General features: G+C 39.5%; 1 protein-coding gene across 3 annotated transcripts in view; it reads right to left on the minus strand.

Annotated features, from left to right (window-relative positions):
• Positions 1-20,674, minus strand: part of PTCH1 (patched 1) — a 71,800-nt gene that overhangs the window by 12,201 nt on the left and 38,925 nt on the right. For all 3 annotated transcript variants that reach the window (XR_011805700.1, XM_038170490.2, XM_038170488.2), the window contains exons 13-19: positions 15,943-16,061; positions 14,153-14,552; positions 13,362-13,671; positions 7,605-7,747; positions 5,397-5,580; positions 3,630-3,910; positions 1,974-2,111 (exon numbers count right to left, since the gene is read on the minus strand). Coding sequence is in view for 2 of the 3 variants with exons in the window: in XM_038170490.2 (XP_038026418.1) it covers positions 1,974-2,111; positions 3,630-3,910; positions 5,397-5,580; positions 7,605-7,747; positions 13,362-13,671; positions 14,153-14,552; positions 15,943-16,061 (1,575 nt within the window). In the remaining variant the exon portion in view is untranslated. The remainder of the gene's footprint in view (positions 1-1,973; positions 2,112-3,629; positions 3,911-5,396; positions 5,581-7,604; positions 7,748-13,361; positions 13,672-14,152; positions 14,553-15,942; positions 16,062-20,674) is intronic.

Below are 20,674 nucleotides of genomic sequence, written 5' to 3' on the forward strand. Positions count from 1 at the left end.
AAATGTCTTTCTCCCTAAGTCTCCTTGGTGAACAAGCTGCATCAAGAACACTCAGATGGTGTTTCTGATGAATTGGTCTCCTCATTGTATAGCATAACAGTTTAAGAAAACAGCAATCTGATATTCTCCCTGTGATTTATAAGGTCTCTCTCCTAGGTGAATTCTCTTGTACCTACTAATACATGTGCTCACGAAGCTACCTTTCTCATGGTCCTGGTATTTAAGTATCCTTTCTCTGGCAGCTTATTTTCATTCACCTAACAAAATTTGGCTGAAATCAGTCAACATATTAAAAAGTTATTTGGTGGAACAAACAGACCAAAACCAGGTACTTATACATGCAGAGATTCCCAACCCTCCTGTCTGTAGGAAGCCCAAACATGTAATATTAATCTTTAATATTGGACTAACGATGGTATATGGAAAATTAATGTGTCTGGGACATTTTACATCCCATATACACAAATGGATCAAGAATCAGGGTAAAGGCAGCTGTCAATGAGACGACTCTCGTGAATGGCAACTATGGGAGCTGTGGGATTTAATCCACAAACATACTAACACATTATCTAAACCACATACGTGTATGTGTGATTTTAAAGGATGTATAATACAAGGGTCTACTACTGACTCAGAATTTACTTGCAGGAACTAAAAAAAATGAAGTTACAATTCATAGGTGACAGCAGAGAACTGAGCCACAAGTGGACTGTGAATTACTCTTCAACAAGTTCAATCCAAGTTCTGTACCAACAGTGCCTTTTTTTTAAATGCACGACTGGTGTATATTCATTAAGTCCTGTGAATATACTGCTGACCATCATCGGAGGTCTACTAAGCATTTACGTCAAAGCCTGTGTTGGAAAGATTTTGACACCAGACTCAATGTGAAAAAACACCATCTTAAATTCACTTGGCACTTTAGCTTCAGCCACAGGTGATTTTTATTTATATATAAACAGTACTGTAAATTAAATTGGTTTATTTCCATTTATAAACAAACAAGTGTTTTGTACTTCTGTATTCTAATTTTCCTGCTTTAAAATGTCACTTCTATGAAACTGTGATTTCTTTCTTCCTCTTGTGCAGCTGGTTTCTAAAACTTCCCAACGTATCAAGTGCTGGCGAACACGTTTACCTCCAAAAGTCTAACTATCTGTAGAGTAAGGGGAAAAAAAGCGTCACCACTTCAGGGATCCGGTTGCTCCTATTTAACCTCCTTCCCCTACAACTTTCCTTAAAATTATTTTTTATCATCCTGCCACTTCTTGTGCCCCAATTTTGTATACATATCTCCAGTGTGCTAAGATCTCCTTCAGTTCTCATCTCTTTTTGCTGAGTGTGCAAAGTATTGGCAAGTTCAGCACTGACATTATCAAATGTGAACACAGAAAAATAGCCCTTTAATCTCTTCTTCATCATTAAATAAAGCAAGATGAGTTTTGTAGATCTTGATCACCCAAAACTGCCCCCTTGCAAGAGCTCTGTCATTTTGCCACATTTGTGCACATCAGGTTGACTAAGCTGGGTGAATAAGTGCACTCTCAATTTGGACACTTAACTTTGCAAAAGTTGAAAATGTTTATATAAACTGCATTTCTTTTTTCCTCTGCTTCTCCTCATCACATTGGAAAACTATTTTTCTACATATTTCATATTTGTGCCCAACAGTTGATGGGTTCTGAAAAGAAGGTGCAGATTTTTCATGTGGAATATGAACCTGAATCCATTCGAATTTTAGTGGCTTGGACACACCAAATGACAATGTGATTTTGAAAATCTCCTTTCAAAGGCTGCGATTCCACAGGATACAGAACGTACACACAAGAAGAGTTTCTCAGCACTGAGTCAACAACAGCCACACTGCAGACAGTGACCCGGGAAGTCTTATAGTGACCATGAGGATTTGTGATCTGAACATAGCCACAACGTTATTTTAAAGTACTTTGAAAATGTCTCCTAGTTTTACATACCAAAGCAACATGAACAGTGAATTCCACACCAATCCCAACAGAAGCAATCAGGATAACCACAGGCACTGCACTCAGTTTTATTCCGATTAGACCCATCATGCCGAACAGCTCCACAGTCATCAGAGCCAGCACCACCACCTAGATGATTTCAAAGAGCTGTTAGTAACTTCTCATACTCTAGGCAAGTGAAGAGAAAGATATTTCAGAACAACATGGTGACTATAAAAGCAGTCCTCTATTGCCAAAGACAAAGTAGTTTTCCTTGTTTCACTGTGCTCAATGGCAATGACTTGCTAAAGAGCTGGTTTAAATTATACTTCTTAGAATCAGTTACCAGAGCAAGCATCAATTTTCTGTTGACTACAATATAACAGTGATGTGAAAAATAATTTATTCTTCTTAATGATGGTTACTCATCAAAACCTACATTCTCTTTTTCACCTGGTTCTCCGACTATCTTTCCAGAAAAAGTAACTTTCAACTATCTTTACTGGAGTTCTTTTTGTAGAACTGTGTATGTAAGTGAGGATGGCTCTTGAGAAGGTTTAAAGCCCACAAGAAAGTGAATGCTGTAATCAGCTGATGAGGCTCATGTTACAGAGGGGCTTTGAGCTTTTAAGATACTTGGAGGGATTGACATGAACAAAGTGAACAGTTAAATCTAAGGGAAAGCTTTATTTTTCTTTCATCTACCTTGTAAAAAAATTGAGGAAAAGGGAGGGGAGGAAATCTGTAGAATCAACTTTAAAGTTTCTAAAACCAAGCAAGAAAAAAAGATTGACATACTTATACAAGCAGTGGTAGACTCTGAAAATAAACCCCTTTTCTAAAGGAAAAAAAGTATGCACTACAATAAATGATTTTATAAGTTAATGAATCAAGAATAATAACATAAATTGCTTGATTAAGTGCTATGAAAAATATTCTAGACTAAACATTTACCTTTTAACATACCTGTCGTATAAACGTACATTACAAAAACTAGTAACCATTTTATGCTTTTCTACTTCTGGCATTTTATAAACCATACGATAGTTTATGGAATTTAAACATAGGAACCTCATCATTCAATTTAACTTGAATGTTTACTGTGAGACTTATGGTGCCTTGCAGAAAGCATGGAGGAGTATTCTCTTCAGTTTAGAGTTTTATGACTCCTTCTCGTCAATAGCCCAGTTACACTCCTTCCACAGTGTGCACTGTACAGCCTAACCATTTCAGTTTTTCCAGAAAGACTGCATTCAGAAATTAGGAGGAAAATTTACAGGCAACCTAGTCACAAGCAACTGCCTTGAGAACTAACATTGTTTGATAAAAGAGGAGAAGGCATAAATAATTACAAGCAACTTTAACAAAATTCTTAATTTTCCTCTGTGTCTTTATCTCCCATGTTAGTATGCATCTAAGCAAGGGCAAAAGTTTATGTGCCTTTATAAGAAACCTTTAAAGCTGCAAAAAAGGTGGCCAAAGGATTAAGGTTATTGAGGTTTGTACCTTTAGCGTGAACCCTACCCCCTCAAGTTGAATAAATATATAATGAATGATGCAATATACATACTCCACCAGAGGCCCAGACATAAACAAAACTTCCCGACTACAGCAAGAGCTATGCTGAAAGGAATTTGACTTCAACAAAGACCCTTATAATAAACTTACAATGATCCCAGCCGTCCAGGGGTTTAGGAGGAAGAGGGCACACACCAGAAACGTGCAAGCCAAAACCACGCTAATGGATAAGAGGAGCCAGTGGCGAAGCCCAATGTACTGCTCCCAAAATAGAAACGGGTAACCATTTGGGTAGCTGGCGATCCCCAGGCTGGTGTAGTTACTACAGATAGCTCTCACTTTTTCGATAGCTTCCACAAAGTCAGAAGTTTCACGCAATCCATTGAGGTAGAAAGGAAACTGAGCGTATTCTATGGGCTCAGCTGCTGGAACTAGGAAAAGGATAGCAATGTTTAAATGCATGTTTGGGAAGAAGATACACTGAGAGCATGATTAACAAAACACTTCATTCTCCATAGAAAAATATTTAAAGGTGTTGAATTTAAATTTTATATCTTTGGAGCAAGCAACATTTTAAAAACTCTAAATACAGGAGATAACTACATGTAACATTGCAATACAAGGGGAGGAAACCAATCTATATTAAGTTCCCTAACAATTTTATATAATTTAAGAGCAATGTGTTTAAGCTTCCTCAGTTATACAGTGCTTTTTACTGAATAGCTTGCCAAAAGTCCCTATCTGAAACAGAAAATAGAAGATCATGTCATGTTAAACATTTTATCCAAGTGTTTTATGCAAGCGCGGTTCCTTTGAAATCAAAGGTCATTTCCCTGAGATTGATTGAGGTCCACTGACAAAAAAAAAATAGAGGAAAGTGATACTCAGTCAGGTTGGTTGGCTTTTAAGATTTCAATTGAATACTTTGAAATTCAGATTCAGAAATCCATGTTTTGTTACTGATGCAAATGACTGAAAAAAGCCCTAATATAAAAGTAATGGTTTAGTGAGGAAATACATAACCTTTTATCCTTTTATAATTTGACAAACCAAAGCTCTCCATGCTTCTTTTTGAGCTCCGTGCTAAGTCTACTGTACCACAGGAAAAAAAAAAAAAAAAAGCTTCCACAACAAGCATTTCGTTACTGCCGTTGTGTGTTCCAGACCCTGCAGGGTCATTCAGTTGACTTGCTAAACATGATTTGCCCTATTATAATCTCAACTATAAATTTTCATTAAGACAAGACTTGGCTGACTGCCACAAAGCTCTAGGGTTCAGATCCACTGAAGCACAGCTAGCTTGTTACCCAATCACATTTCCAAGCGCACCAGGCCTCCCCCACATGCCCTCTCCACTTCCCCACCGGTGTCCAACTAGCAATCTTCCCAATAAATTCAAAGCTGAAGCAAAGCAATGCAACCTAGCACTACTACTCAGGAAAAAAACAGCATGGAATAGGACTGCTCCACTACCTAAGCAGCTCTTGTACAATACCAGTATTGGTAGCTTAGACATATGAGCTAACTTGATAAAATCCCTTGGCTATTAAAAACTGAGGACAAGCACGATATAATCTGAGTGATAACACTTTGGAACGACACAAGCAGCAATTTCAAGCAATCTCCAGGTTTCTCTCACAAAACTATCACGCAGCATTAAAAAGCAATTCTTATTACCAGTTTTTAGAGCTTTAAGCTGTTATAAAACTCATTTTTCAACATGATAAAATCCTGCAGTGGCATCACATTTGCAATGGTACATTTGTCTCTCGAGGCTACAGAGTAACACAATATATTGTTCTGTTTATGCTTCTGAGCCCTGTACAGCATCAACCAGCTCGAGAGTTACTGGTCCTTGAAGGAAGGAGTGGGGGCACTTATATAAACTGTAAGACATTAAGATGAAATGTTACTTACTTCTCAGCCTTGTTTCTGGCATATAGTCTGCTTTGTCATGGACCCATTCTGGGCGGTGAGGCCGGATGTTGGCTTGAGAGGCAGCATAGGCCACAGGGTCATTGCTAACCCAGGCTGTCAGGTAGATGTAGAAAGCATTTGGGTTAATGATTCCATCTGCATCCACCAGACGCTGTTTAGTCAACTGCAAAATGGAAAAATTAGAAGCCTTTCAAAATGGGTTTTGCTTTCGGGGCTCTTGCTGTAAAACTTTTAACGAAAAGACACATATATATATAGGAGGGGAAAAACAAAGAGCATGAGCTTTCAACTGCAGTGACTTATCAGTGAACTGTTGTTGGGCAATATAGAAGAAACCTAAAAAAGAACTAGTGCCAGTAGAAAGTGGTTATTTATAAATTAATACTCAGATAGAATTTACTATAACCACTAAATCAGCAGACGGTTCCAGAATAGACTGAACCAATTAAACCTGAATTCTAAAAGCCTGCAGCCAAGAGTGAAAAACAACCAAGTTGGAGAAACATATTTAAAGAAAGGGAAAGAAAATCTGGCAAGAGTCCCTATACACGTCTGTGTGCAGTTAACCTCTGTTGTTAACACTGAAGGAAATGCCACCCAGTAAATGGAGGAGAGCTATAAAAATAAAACAACATCTGTATAAATTTCGCTAACACTTGCCTCCTATGACCTATGTATTCAGAAAATGCCCAGCATCAAGAAAGCAGACGAGTGCCCTATGCTATTTGGGTCACCGTGGGCAACTGTATCTGTGGGGTAAACAGCAGTGGTACTCTTCGAGGTTTCTGAAGCTAAATGCTGCACAGCTAGGGCTCTGACAGAGGACTCTGTGGATGAAAAGTATTGCTTTTTTGTTTTGTTTTGTTTATTTAAAATTCTGGATGGGCTCCAGTTTCAGGTCTTTTTAATGAAATGAAAAACAACAGTGACAGCCGTTAAAAAAAAGCTGGATTCCAAAGATCTGGATTCAATTAATCCACAGGATATGCAACAACTGTATGTCTTCAAGCTGTCTTTGGAACTGCATAGTACAGGGCTCAGCCCCTGTGGGTGCACCACACTTTTCTCCCTCCCAGGCACAGGAAATTATATCAGCAGCTGTAGTCCAATCGCATTTGTTCCACCGAGTACCTGGTACACACTGCTAAACAAAACCTCACCAAAGGTTTTCTCTTCAACCCCCTTTTCTTTCCTTAATTCATAGCTGAAGCTTCATTCAGACCTGACAGCATGCTGCATGTTGCTGTACGGCCCTGTGTTTTACACACCATAGTAACTTTGTACAATGTACTCTGTAAATCTTTCACCTTTAATGCCAGCAAAAGAGAGAAAGACAATAAGCAGATCTGCCAGGACGCTCATTAGAAAGACTGTTTTTTTGCCTAAAAGCACAGTGGGTCAATAGGGATTCTATGGCAGGAGAAGCTAGATTATTGTAGATTTTTTTCTTTGAGGTTTTAAGTATAATTTTAGCTAAAGGAGTCAAACCTAATGTGTTTCCAGCTACCAATAGCTATAGCAGTTACGTCCTGTGATGACCCTATGAAAGCATGTCAGACATATTCTATTTAAGCAGCTCAGCCAACTGTCATTGCTGGTTCTACATTTCTGGTTCTACATTGCTGGTTCTTCATTTAGTGATGACAGTACAAGAACATATCATTCATCAACATCCTTCTTTAAAATGTAGGTTTTGAATAAACTGGTAGGAACTAAGCAAATGATTAAAAATGCTAGATGCAAAACCACAGCAAAAGCTGAGCAAAAAATAACCCTGTAAGGAAGTTTGATTCAAATCAGCAGCAACGCCTCTTAATGCAACAAGGCTGATGTTGTCTCTATGTCTTAGAGAGGACCAGGCTCTATCTATCTATGGATGCTATGGATGCAGCAACTCCACAGCTCCAGTGAGAACAGAAAGTATGTTTGAGACGGGAGCAGCATTTAACACAATCCGCCCAGTAATTACCAAGGACAGGCATTCCCAGTGTTGACTTTGAACAACCTGTGACACAGGCAGCTAATACTTAACTCTATCAAAGTCAGCAAGACCACACAGAATGGTGTAACTGAGGTATTTCAATTCTTAAAGATGAAAAAGGGACTATGACATGCTTTTTCCATCTCTCCCCACTCCTGATGACTTGTGCATTCCTGTATAAACCAGTATGGACTCTGATACAGTACCTGGCTGATGTCAATGGGCTTTGCTCTGTTGCCTGTTTGTACCAAGAGTTTGTAAGCCAGAACAGCATCATCTGATCCGTTTTTATAATTATTGTAAGTGATCTTCCCAGTTTCCCAGTCGCTGTCAAATGCATCCTGAAGTCCTGAAGAGTTAAGAAAGTCAAGAAGAAAACAGAACAAATGGGTAAGAAATCAATCAGAAACAAATTTCAGTAGAAAGAAAATGACTTTTTTCAATGTAAACTTTGACCCTGTATAGCTGAAGCAGGAAGCAAATTATCCATCCACAGCCTCCCAGACTTGGGTTCCTCACTCACTCACAGTCTGGTAAGGTAAAAGTACCACTTCCACGTCCTGTCTTGTGCAGAGAAAGGCAGGAAAACAAGGTGTAAGGGAGAAGCCTCAACACTCTTCCCACATTGTGCTGACCAGCAAAAGTGAATTAGCATACCACAGATGCAATCTGTGATGGAGTAACCATCCTACCCTCAAAATGTGTGGAGGAGATCTGAGGTAGGATTAGGACTTTCAGGTCAACTGACCTTCTCAGAGACTTTCTTGAGTTTGCATAGCCTCACCATGGCCTGACAGGAATGCTAGATGTGACACAGCAACCTAGCACCCTGCTTGGAGAAATATGTTGGGAAGAATTGAAACTAAAATAAAAAGTGTTTACCCTCATGAACTACAATTCCAGAATCATTACACACAAAATCCACAGCTATATCTGATTTATTGCCCCTTTCACATACACCCTCCTCAAAACAAAGCTAACAGGGATGGTGCCAAAACAGAAGGGTCTGGGTTCAGCCCTCATTTAACATCACTGCCTACCTGAAACTTAAAAACAGAGGGGCATTTAGTCCATTATCTGGAAGAGAAACACTCTCTGTGCTCCCCCCTCCCTCACCAAAACGCTGGCCAAGAGTATTAGGGCACAGAGGAGGAGGACACACACCGCTCTCATTAACTGTTTTGGGCTACTGCAGAGCAGAGGCAACAGCTCCTACGATATAACCAGAAATTCCACTACAAGGGGAAAAAAAAACACACTCAAACTTTCAACTTCAAACAGCAACTCAGCTGCTCCTCGAGCGCAGCGTGAGTGAACATGATTTTGTCAATTTGTTCCATCTGTTCAACTTGTGTAGCTAATACAAGTCGTGGGATCTGCTGCCAGCACATGTAAAGATCACAGCCAACACCTATTCACTCTCAACTGTTATTTTCCTCTTTGCCACCCTTTAAAGGGGAGGGAACACCTCACGGCACAAATTTGGATCAGATTTAGAACAGGAAGCCGCAGCCCGGTACAAGGAGGCTCTGTGCGAACAGATGACAAACCGCATGTCCAGGGAAGGGAAGGAAAAGGCCAGGGGGTGGTGGTGGTGGTGGTGCTGGTGCTGGAAATCACCAGCCCACCTCACAGCTGCAGCGAGGAGCTGTAATGAAAACCATCATTACAGATCTGATAGGTTAGCTACAGCTGTAAGAAGATAAGAGCGCTGGAAGAGAAAACAGGCCCGGCTGACACCGCCCCCGGGCCTGAGTACTTGCTCCCGTTGACAAAACGCTTCCCCCACTCCCCGAGAAAGCTGCCTCCCATGTTGTCCTGCAAAATTGCACCCTCCAAAAAAAAAAAAAAAAAAAAAAAAAAAAAAAAGCCAGAAAGTGAGGAAAAAAGTCATGCAGAGAGCCTGGCAAATCTGCTGCTGTGGCACCTGGAGGAGGACGGTTCATCACCAGGCTTCCTGACACTGCTGAAGGAGCTTCACAGCCCTTCTCTAAAAAGCACTGCCTACTGGTGCCCTCGCAGTGGGGAAAATGCTGTCAAAGACGTGCACAAATACAAACCCGTCCCTCCAGAACACAGCTCGACTCTGCCTTGGTCTCTGAGGAAGTGGCGAGGTGAGAGCATTTCTGCTATCATCATCATCGCGTAAACCGAGGGACCACCAAAGAACAGCTTGAATGTTAAGTTACAGCAGAAATGGTTTCCTTCGGAAAGAGGAGCACACGAACTGCTGTGCTAGACAATATTTGGGGTGGAACTTCCAGAATAACGTGCAGCTCCTGTCACGGGGCTACACTGACATGCAATACCCAATACACTCCTTTGCATGCAACATTACTGATTTGTGGTTGCAAGGTATGTTAAAAAACGGGCACGTACATTTTATGTTCCTACAGTGGATGGAAATTCAGCTCTTTCAAGTCTCCCCCTTTCCGCCCCTTTGCTGTTCCTACAAGTTTGATCATCCTTCAAAGCCTGTTCCCTGTTATGTCTTTATTACGCAGATGGCTCAACCACCTTACTGCTTGGGCCATTTTATTACTGACCCTGCTGAAACTGAAAGCCTGTGGAAAGAGTATCAAGAAACCACACTCAGTTCTGTCTCACTTCTAAAGAATTTCAAAATTTCAATAATTAAAATTTCCCGTAACTCTTTGAAAATAATAGCAGAGTCACTGCTTACAAGGCAAGTAATACATTTATTATATATTGTTTCCACCAATGATTTAAAAGGCCTTTAATCTACTGTAAAGATAACTGAGATTACTAAAATGTTTCTGGTCAGAAAGATAAAAGTAATTTGTTGACACTGTTCTGCATGGAAGTTTAAAAAAATAGTAAGGGAATTTTAAAAATGCTATATTACAGGATTTTTTCATGTTAGCAATGTCTTTTGCTTAATACTTCAGAAGAAAGCAAAATCCTCCAAAATTACGTGGGATGCTGGAATGGAGGTGAGGAAGCAATTCCTACCTACCCATGTGAACAGCTGGCACCATGTAATGTGAGATAAGATTACTCTTTGCAGAAGCAAGCCTAATGTCAAGCCAGGAAATTCAAGCTACCTCATTTACATTCAGTCAATTACAAAAATAATGCCAACATCCCCAGTTTAAATGAATGATCATATTAACTCTCTTCTGTTGCATTTTCAGTAGCAGAAAATATGTTAATATGACTAGACACCAGGGAGCCAAATACAAGGGAAGCTCTGCCAAAGGAAGTGTGTTGGGCTGATGGCACTCAACTGTACAGAAACTAAGTGTATGGCTAAACCAAGGATGCTGTCTTCATAAAAAATGCTTTTGTTCATATGCTGTTGCTTCCCTCCAATACATTCTGTAATCTGCTGGACAAACACATACATGTCAGAAGGCCACCTTGAGCCATTAATCTCACTGGAGTACTCAAGTACTGAAGTACTCCAGTGAAGTCAGTAGGAATTAGCCATTAAGTTCAAAGTGACTCCTACTTCAATTATTCCGCTCTCTCCAGCACGTAAAAATGCAGCAACAGAACTACTCTCATCCCATAAAGGATCCTCCTTGGATCCAGCCTAGAACTGCACTCTGTCTGCAAATTCTGTTTTCACCTTCCCTTCCGTTACTCCCTTGGGTTCAGTACCATTATGACCATGTATCTTTCTGTTAATTAGCGTCTGCACCTTCAGATAATCCCATAACTATAATGGAATTGTTTTACTATAATAGTTTAGTTCCCCCTTTACATTAATGCCCTGTACCCTTCTTCTTTACTGCTTTGTAAATGCATTATCTGTAAAGACAGCCCTGAGTCATTACAAAGCAGCTAACTGTTTTGTCCTAACTATGCCTTCTCCTTCTCGGGGGAGGTAGCGAGCAGTGGTAAGGACACAGGCCTCAGTGCTGAGTAGTAATCATAATGATTAATATGAAATCCGTGAGCGATCAGCAGGCAAAACAATGTGCCTTCGGTCACAGAGCTGGCAGGTACACTTCAACCACCACAAGCCAACACGTCCATCCTGGGAATGCCCCTGACCATGCCCATGTAACATTTTAGCTCTGGGCACTCAGGGTAGTAGGACAACCACAGCTCCTCTAATGTGGGAACAGCAGAGGGAGAGGAGGGAGGGCCTGCAGGCTAATATGGACCAGGAGGGGAAAAGTAACCACGGGCAACATGGAGAGAACGGGAACACCCCTAAGACTAGTGCAGACTTGAAAAGGTCATTTATGAACATGTACATGCAGCACAGGGAAGGAGATGTGTAGGCACTGGGTGGTGGGGCATGCAGGCAGTCCTTAGCACTAGGAGGTGATTATGGAGAGGCAACCAAAATGGAAGAGATCCAGGAAGGTAAGTGGTAGGCCTGGGAGAGGAGGCACACAGCAACCCCTGGAGCAACACCAAGTGGGCTAGCCTCCAGAGTTTCACTGTGAGCAAAGAAGCAGATCCAAGGGTACCTTTTCCTCATTTTATCATTGGCTGGCTATGCTGAGATTCAGCACTAATACATGAAGACTGTGAACACAGTCTTCTCAGATTCCTACCTACCTCACAGGTTCCACAGGGGTGGGACCAGACACATTTTTCGCTAATGTTCTGGACAACAGAAAAAATAACCACAAGAGAAATAAGATAAACAGAAGCATTATGAGAGTTTGGAAAAGCATGTAGAAAGATTCTTGCTTACAAAGCTATAAAGAATATTAAGGTTCCAATCCAGAAAAACATATAAGCTATGTTGAATTTTCTTTCTGCTGGTCTTGCCTTCCCTTGCAGCTCAATATGCTTATGTGAGCAAAATATTTCAAGTAAAACTTACAGTACTTACTGTAATGAACAGATCCAATACATGTAATAAACACTAAAAAAACAACAGAACTAGTAGCTGAGACCCTGCTCTGCTTGATTTTATCAGTGCATTGAACACACAAGAAAATTGGTAATTTTGTTTATTATGCATGTCACTTAGATGCCTCTTCTTTTCTAATACTGCCTAGGATATTTTCAGAAGGAAGAAAATATCCCAAATACTGGCAGCTATGCAAATGTTTTCTAAGCTTCATTGGCTACATTGGTTATCTGTGGACAGTTATGGTTAAAATTTATATTTTCACTAGATCAGCATAATTTATTTCTCTCTTGGCAAAAAGCTTCCCGTAAATTCTTCCAGCAGAAAGGCAGAGGTAGGACAGGCATATTTCTAGGCAGAACGTGTTTGCTTGCAGCACAGAACTGTTAAATTTGCTGAGATGTAATTGTACCATTTATTTTAAATACAAAACAGTTATTTGTCTCAACACGTGTAATTATAATATCTTTAATATATTTAATAAGCTGACTTTAATTTAATTATCATCATAGTACCTGAAAGGCCATGCCTCCTCTTGTCTCCCCAGAACCCTTTACCATTCAGCTCAGAAAAAGCAGCACCACAGAAAGAGTGAGGACACTTGACTGGAAATCTAGAATGTGTGGTGCACTCCCAGTCCAATAAAACGCCTAAGCCACACTGAATTTTCTTCATGCCAGCAGTCCCAGCTGAAGCCAACAGGATCACTCATGTGCTGAAAGTTAATCCTGTGCCAAAATACATTGCTGAACTGGGACTTTTCATTTACTGTTCTCAAAACACTCAGCAAACATTTATTTTCCCAAGATACTGGGCCGTATTTAGTCATTAATTAGAAATCAGAACTCCTCACTAGCTGCTTAGAAATTAATGGCATGAGATGGCCTCTCAAGAATATAATCTTTAAAGCTTCAAAACTTTCTTTACAGGAAGTAAACTTAGACACAAAGAATTGAACTTTGGAGAAACAGCCAGGCAGTGTCCAAAATCAGATCAGAACCTAGATATGCTCCTGATGCAAGCAGCCTTTAACTGTGTGGTTATGCTGGAAGACAGGAGCATTACTACATTGAACAAGTGGTCGCTACTGTAAAATGGAGAAAGGTTCATGCAATTTTCCTCTTACCTTGCAGCCAGTCTCGAAAGTAGTGCAACCACATTTTGGGAAGCTGTCTATCCTCTTCCAACAAAACGTATGTCACATTGCTGAAACTTTTGTGAAGCTCATAGAGTAAGTGCTGGACATTCGGATAGTCTGCTTTCTGTGTCACAATGTACATGTTGTAGAATGAAAAGTACTTGAACTGTGCGGCAATAAAGTCATATTCCCGTGTCTCCCGTGGTACAATGTCTGTGAGATCTAGTCCATCTCTCACCCGGGTAGTTCCATAGAGGCTGAGCCCAAGTAAACCCAGGAAAAGAAAAATAACCACAATCTGCAAGAAAAGATGGAAATGCATTTGGTGTTAGGTTTTTAAACAAACTAGCAATTCATAACAGCATGTTGCAGAACCAGGATCAAATTAGCATCCATCACCATACTTCTAAAGTTTAATTTCTTTTCACATACACATACTACAAGGCTAAATTGTGTTTTATTGAAGGGGCTCTATATCACTGATGAAAAACTTAGATAGAAACAAAGTTAAAAAGTGGCTTTAGTTTCACAGTTCACAAGCTTATGTTACTGAAAGTCACCAACACCCTTCTCTCTTAACTTACACTTAAAAACTACGTCACTACATGGCTAGCAAGATAAAAATTTTAAGGTATAAATATAGCTTTAAATTATTATGAATTATTATTCCAAAATAATTCTATTTATTCCTTATACGTATTACTACTGTCAGGATAGTTTTCTTACTAGACAAGACGGAAGTCCATTTTTGAGAAAGAGGTAAATTTTTCTCTGGTTACCTTAGCTTTTGGTTTCAGGAGGAACGGAGCATAATGTTTTTCTGCGAAAGTTGAGAGTGTCCACTTCGTACAGGGTGGCTCAAGACAATGCATACTGGAGTCTGAAAATTGGGAAAGCAAATCCCTCGTCGAGCTTGTGCTTTCTGGGCTCTGGCAGCTAAGATTATCTTGAGTCACTGTCACAGGCTGTACGGATATTTCTGAGCGTGGTTCTGCTGTGGTGTAGTACACCTGCGTATGGGGATCATATTCTGTGCGCAACTGCACTGTAGACTGCATTGTAATCTGGGTTTCATGTGCAAAACTGTGACTGCTGTATGGGGGTGGAGGACTGTAGCAAGTATTGTCATTTTCCGCATATGCTTGAGGCTCAATCTGAATCACTCTAGTGACACAAGGACTGTAAGAGAAAAGAAAAACATCTGTTCACATCTTTATTTTAATCAGACTAGATTGGATAATCTGCTTCTGCCTGAAACTGCTTTTACTACTATTAGATGGTTTGAGTTAATTAAGCGCCGTGCTTTCACATAAATTTTCTTCTGCACCTCTATATGCAGACACTTCTTAGACATGGTTCTAATTGCAGGCCTCAGAGAATATGTGCACGTTTCTTGTGCTCAGCAAAAAACGAACCTGTATTTGTCTGAAGACATTGACACCAACTCACATAACTCCATTAATTACACATGCTAATCAGGTCAATAGCTAGGTGGTCATACACAGTCTGAATGCACAATGCGTGTGTGAGTTTGCATCCATGTGCCCATGCTGAGAATTAAGCTATTTAGATCAAAATGTAAACACATGACATACTGAGTTCTTCTGTTTAGAACTATTAAAGTAACTGTTAAATAATATTTGGGCCTTCTGGATAAGATCTCAGACTTTTGGGAGGCAGCTTGAAACCACTTGCCATACACTCACTGAATGTTTTAAAAATGAAGTAAACATATGCAAGGATTAATTTCCAGGAAGGATGGGCTACACAAAGAGCCAAAATTACAGAAGTACTGCTTTGAAGCATTCCCTTTATTTTAGTCTATATGCAAGAACCTAACGTACACCTAGTTTATTCAAACAAACAAACAAACAACAAACAAAAAACACAGAGACAAACCTCTTCCTTTAATAAGAAATGACAAATTAACAACAGAAAACACTATCAGATATTTTTAATCAAGTGAAAAAAATCCACCAAAAATGAGGAATTCAGAATGTTTCTTGCCTATACAAAGCATTAGCTGAATTGCCTCTTATCTAAATGGGCCCAAATTCTGCAACATTTGGTGCAACTGTGGATGGGAGAAAAAAGGGAAAGCCTGATTGTCTGCTACTTCTAGGAATTAGGCCTCCAAAATCCAAGGACATTAGGGCATCCAGTGAAAGCATGACTGAATCAGAAACAAAAAGCAGGACTACTTTCTTGTGATCAGCTCCCTGTTCTAACCACTCCTGCAGAAACAAATTTAGGAAAGTGCTTTCTCTCTTTGATATCAAAATGAAAAAGCCAAATCATGTCGGCTCCTAGGTGACTGTGAAAAGCAAAAATGACGCAAGGTGAGAAGAGAGAGAGAGAGATGGATAGACTTACTTTAATTTCTCCCCTCAGGTAAAAAACATAGTAGCAAACACAGTTGAGTCACTAGAAATCAAACCATGACAATAACGCACAGACCCTGCAGCAATGAACTCCCACTATTGACCAGGGAGTTGACTGGCAACAGTGGCATTGACTGTTGACCACAACAAGAACACACCTCATCTATCAATCCATCAAACATTCTCACCTTGTGAAACAGCAGAATATATCCAGCCTCCTGTCTTCTCGACGATAAAGGTCCATGCTCAGGATAGCAGGAAATATTAGCAGAACCATAGCAAAGTTGAACACCACCACAACTGCTGCCTAGAGATCAATCACAAGAGAAGCAGTGTCGTTACTAAGTTCCGTGTAGGGCATCTCCTTTACAAAGCATAAACCATCCTTTCAGTTCTCATCTATCCACCCATTTATCATATCAACCTGTCAGATGCTTTCGAGCTTCTCCCTGAGGGAACTGGGAGGTATATTTTCACTTTCTAGTGCCATTGGGGTAGTACTATTGTTGTTATTTAATTCCTTTTAACATTAAACTTCTTATATTTTAATACGTCTGTGCCTGGAGATGTGGTTGCACTGTGATTTTTAAAGCAGAAAAACAAAGTTAATAAATCACCACTCCTTCGTATGAGATTGTGCCTATTCAGAGTCTCACGGTAAAAAAAAAAAAAAAAAAAAAAAAAAGGAAGCAAAAGCAAAGCTGGAACAAGGATTGAAGTTTAGGGATCTGAAGTAATTTAGACATTAGAATAACGTTAAAGCAGTTAAATCAGTAATGAAATAAAGGTTTAATAAAATTTTAATGAAACCGCTCTGTTTAGTTTAATATTATGCACTTGATGTACTTTCTTAAAAGTCTAGCCAGAAAGAGTAACATTTTGGGATTATCTGCTATTGTTTTCAAAGAAGAACCAAAATTAATTTAAAAACACATAGTAAATCTATGTATTAACATGTTTAACCGAACTTGATTAATGACCAAGGCTACCAAATGGAGTCTTAAACTGGAACAAGAATACATCTTAAATTGGACACACCCAACTTCAAACCATACTTCAAACCCTTCCCACACAGAGATTCACAGAGAATCTCCATAAAAACACATGGTGCAGCTTCTATTATTATTATTAACAGCATTTATTTGTAATGCAGAATTGCTAAGAGAACTAGCCCTCAAAAAGAGGAAGCCTGGGCACAGATGGGACTGGAAGACAGTAGTAGGGTAGGAGACACACTTAAAAAACAACATGTATTGAGTCATCATCAAGTTAAAAAAAATGAAATCCTTATATTTTATCCATTAAAATAAGCAATAGGCATCTCAGAAGCAGCCCAATTTCATGTTGGGGAAACCATACAAACTAGCAGTCAAAACAAACAAACAAAAAGAACTAACATCGAGCTACAAAAATGAAGTGGTGGACCTGACGTAAACATGTCCTCCTTCTTCAAAAATAAATAAATGTCTGGTTTTGATGTTGAAAAATTGGGCCTCAAAATTGGCAGCTGAATATATGTTCATGTTTTAAAAATTCATGACTTGTGTGTCTCTAAATTAATGCAATTTTGATTTTTCCTTTACCTTTGAATATCAATATATTAACCTACTTAATGACTTTGAGAGTTATGAAGCTGTGAAGTATGATTAAAAGACTAGGTACTATATTCAGTTTTCTGAGAATGACAGAATCACTTATGTAAATATTTTCTTATTACTTCAATCATAAACATATTGTACACCAAAGTGGTGTTTACTGGTGTTTCTTTTTTGTTGTCTCCAGACAGCTTAAAGTAAAATTTTGGTCCTGCTGACTGTAGAAATAACTACTAAAACAGCATTTATATAGTACTTAAAACCTAATTAGCACTTAACCATCTTAGAGAGAAAAGATCCAATAACTATTTCATGTTTTATAAATATCCACACAGAAAGGTATGTAAGGTCATAGCCAAGACTGAGATAAAGCAATTTCCTTTTGATCTGCTCCAGAATAAACTGAATCTGTCAGAAAAAACAAATAGCTGTTGTTGCAAGCAAGGTGTTTGCTGGACCTGGTTCACACAAACACTCCCTTTATTTCTGCTAAACCAGAGAAAGTTCAGTCACCCATACTACATGAATAATTAGTTGTGTCTAACAAAGATCTTCTATCAGCTAAATTTTACTGAGATGTTCAAAAACCGCAGCTGAGGCCTGACTCTAGTTCTTACTTCTCCCTGCATGGCTGAAAAACTAACATTAAGTCCTCCAATCCTTCTCTGTACACTTCTACAAACTTCCTATACATATATATATATATATATATATTGCAGGCTTTCTCTCCCTCACCCACCTCACCAGCATTTCAAGGTTGCACCAGTGCTCAGTTTTCACAGTTGAATAAAATAGTTGAGATATTGCTCTTCTACTAATTCTTATTTGTTGGCTCAGCAAAAGTCACCCTGGTAAGGTGGAGTTTCATGCCTCCCAGTTGCTGCTGCACATCCCCAGCTCCAGGGGCACTTGGAATAGCATGACACAGAGCAGGCCAAGACAAGACAAGTAGAGAGGGACGGAGGGACTGTTGAGGGTGACCTAGTCTATGAAGGTGAAGCACTAGCAATTACCTCACCTTCCCTGATGGCTGGGAATGGGAAGATATGAAAAATGTGATCACGGCAACATCACCTATCTGTAATGATTACACTCACTGCAAAAGCACCAACAAAAATCTGTGGTAGCAGAGCCTCCGGCGTATAGGCAATCCGTTAGCAATACTCACGCTGAAAGTATGCTTAGGATTTTTTGGAAGAGGGCATCTGCTCTTGCCACTTAATAGAAAAATGATCAATTGCAAGGGGAAAGGGCATTAGACTTTCTTCCTGAGAAACCAACAAAGGTAAGATTAGTACTAGAGGGGAAAAAACAGGGCCTACCCAAGGGTGGTAAATGAGGGCTTTCAATGAAATGAGATCAGAAGGAATTAAAAAAAAAATCCACTTATCATGAAAAACGTTGGTCGTTTTCTGACAAACCTGCTCTGATTTTGCATCTTTTCATAATGCAGAGCCTAAAAATATGCTTGCTGCTGCAACTGTTAACTGAGACAGAAGAATGGCAGTCTGTGCTGGAGGCAGCAAGGGAGAAGGGAGCCAAGCTGGTAGGCTGGGGCCCTGCTGAAGGTATGTGCTGCTATTTGCCATTCCTGGCAGCCCACCCAAGGAGAATGGGTGTGCTGTATAGCCAGAGGTGATGAACAGACGAGGAGGTCTGTCAGGGAAACTTCCACCCCACTGCTGCCTATCTGCAACTCCCTCCTGACAGCACACAGACTCACTTCCCCCTCCTGTGCCCCCCCCTTCTCTTCCCCTTAGGCTTTAATTTTGCTTGTTAAATTCTCATGTCAGGAGCAGGGAAAACTAAAAGATGTGGGTAAAAGGAGGGGGACAAACAGCTTCAGCAGAGTAAGATAATTGAATGAGCTTAAAAACTTACATTCTTTCTGTCCACAAACCCACCACCAGCACCTGGTAATGCACTTTTACATTTACAAAAAAATAATCATAAAATAAATAAACTTGTCATTCTTACTGTGAGGGAAAAAGTTACTGCTACGACTTAATGGGAAAAGTTTCACTTCTGCTCATTACTAAATCTACACCACTCCTCTGTTGTTGGGGAGGAAGTTTGTGGTGCAAGCAAGAGAAGTTATGTGAATTTTTCATGAAACCATGCCTTCTCTTTTTCTGGGTGGAATTTATTCCACAAAGGTGTCTGGATATTCTGTCTGAGGAAAGAATTCAGACCAGTGGTAGTTACATTCTACCATGCCTCCTTTGTTTACACTTAAAAAAAAAAAAAAAAAAAAGTACTATGTTTAAGACATTCCTACAGCAAACTTCAAACACTTTCAGTCGATTTATTTGGTAACCTCTCTCCCACCTAACTCCCAACTTTAAGAGATGAAATGCGTCTGAAAATTCAGAACCTACTCCTTCACAGTCCTGAGCACTCTCCTACGGGTTATTCTTGGGACTGAATATTTGGGATACATGCAGCTTCTCAGAGCCTAAAACTGCTTAAATAACCGGCTAATGAGATCAATAAATGAAAAAAAATGCAAACACGTAAAAAGCTAAAATAGTCTCTATCCATGTAACAATTCATTTTTTAAAATCTCACTTTCAAAATGACCAATTTCCATTTTTTTTCTAACTCAGCAAGAGCTAACCCTACTGGATTCCAAAAACAGCAGCAAACTTGCAGTGCTTAAGTTCCGTGAAGTAAACGAACAACTCAGAGGTATCAATGAACTGCTTTAGCTGACAGAACAGGACAGAAGCTGAGAAAGAACAAAGCATTGATATGTAAAATGTGAGTTTCTAAATAAAAGTTGGACTTGCACATGCAGGAAACCATTTATTCTCCTTCAACAGCTGGGTTATTTTACAGATACTGGGCCTCAAAAGTTATGGAAACTTTGACAATTATCTTGCAATGTCTTAAGGAAAGTGTATGAAGAGCAAAATAAGGTCAAGAGCAATCCTTTTTTAAGCCCATCTGTTAAAAATTCACTATCTAGATGAGAAGAAGGCAGCATCTGTGGAAAGTAAACTGCAGTATTTCATTGCTTTCTAAGTCTTGCTAGGGATCTATCAAAGACAGCAAAGAGTCCCTGTTTAAACAAGGCTGAGTAAGAGGGAGAGGGAGGAAAAAGACTGTAAATAAAGAAATCTATATATAAATACAGACCACTCACCAAAACTTGCCATGGTTATCTGATTCTGAATGTTGTAATTAATGCATAACCTACAACTGATTTTACCTGGTGAAGATGGACAAAACAAGTAACAGATGCTTTGGGGATGTCATATTAGCTTACCTACATATATTGCTCTATTTCCAATAAACCCTCAGAACAGGTCTCCAGCTACCCTTT

This window comes from Anas platyrhynchos, chromosome Z (assembly GCF_047663525.1).
Source record: "Anas platyrhynchos isolate ZD024472 breed Pekin duck chromosome Z, IASCAAS_PekinDuck_T2T, whole genome shotgun sequence".
Classification (NCBI taxonomy): domain Eukaryota; kingdom Metazoa; phylum Chordata; class Aves; order Anseriformes; family Anatidae; genus Anas; species Anas platyrhynchos.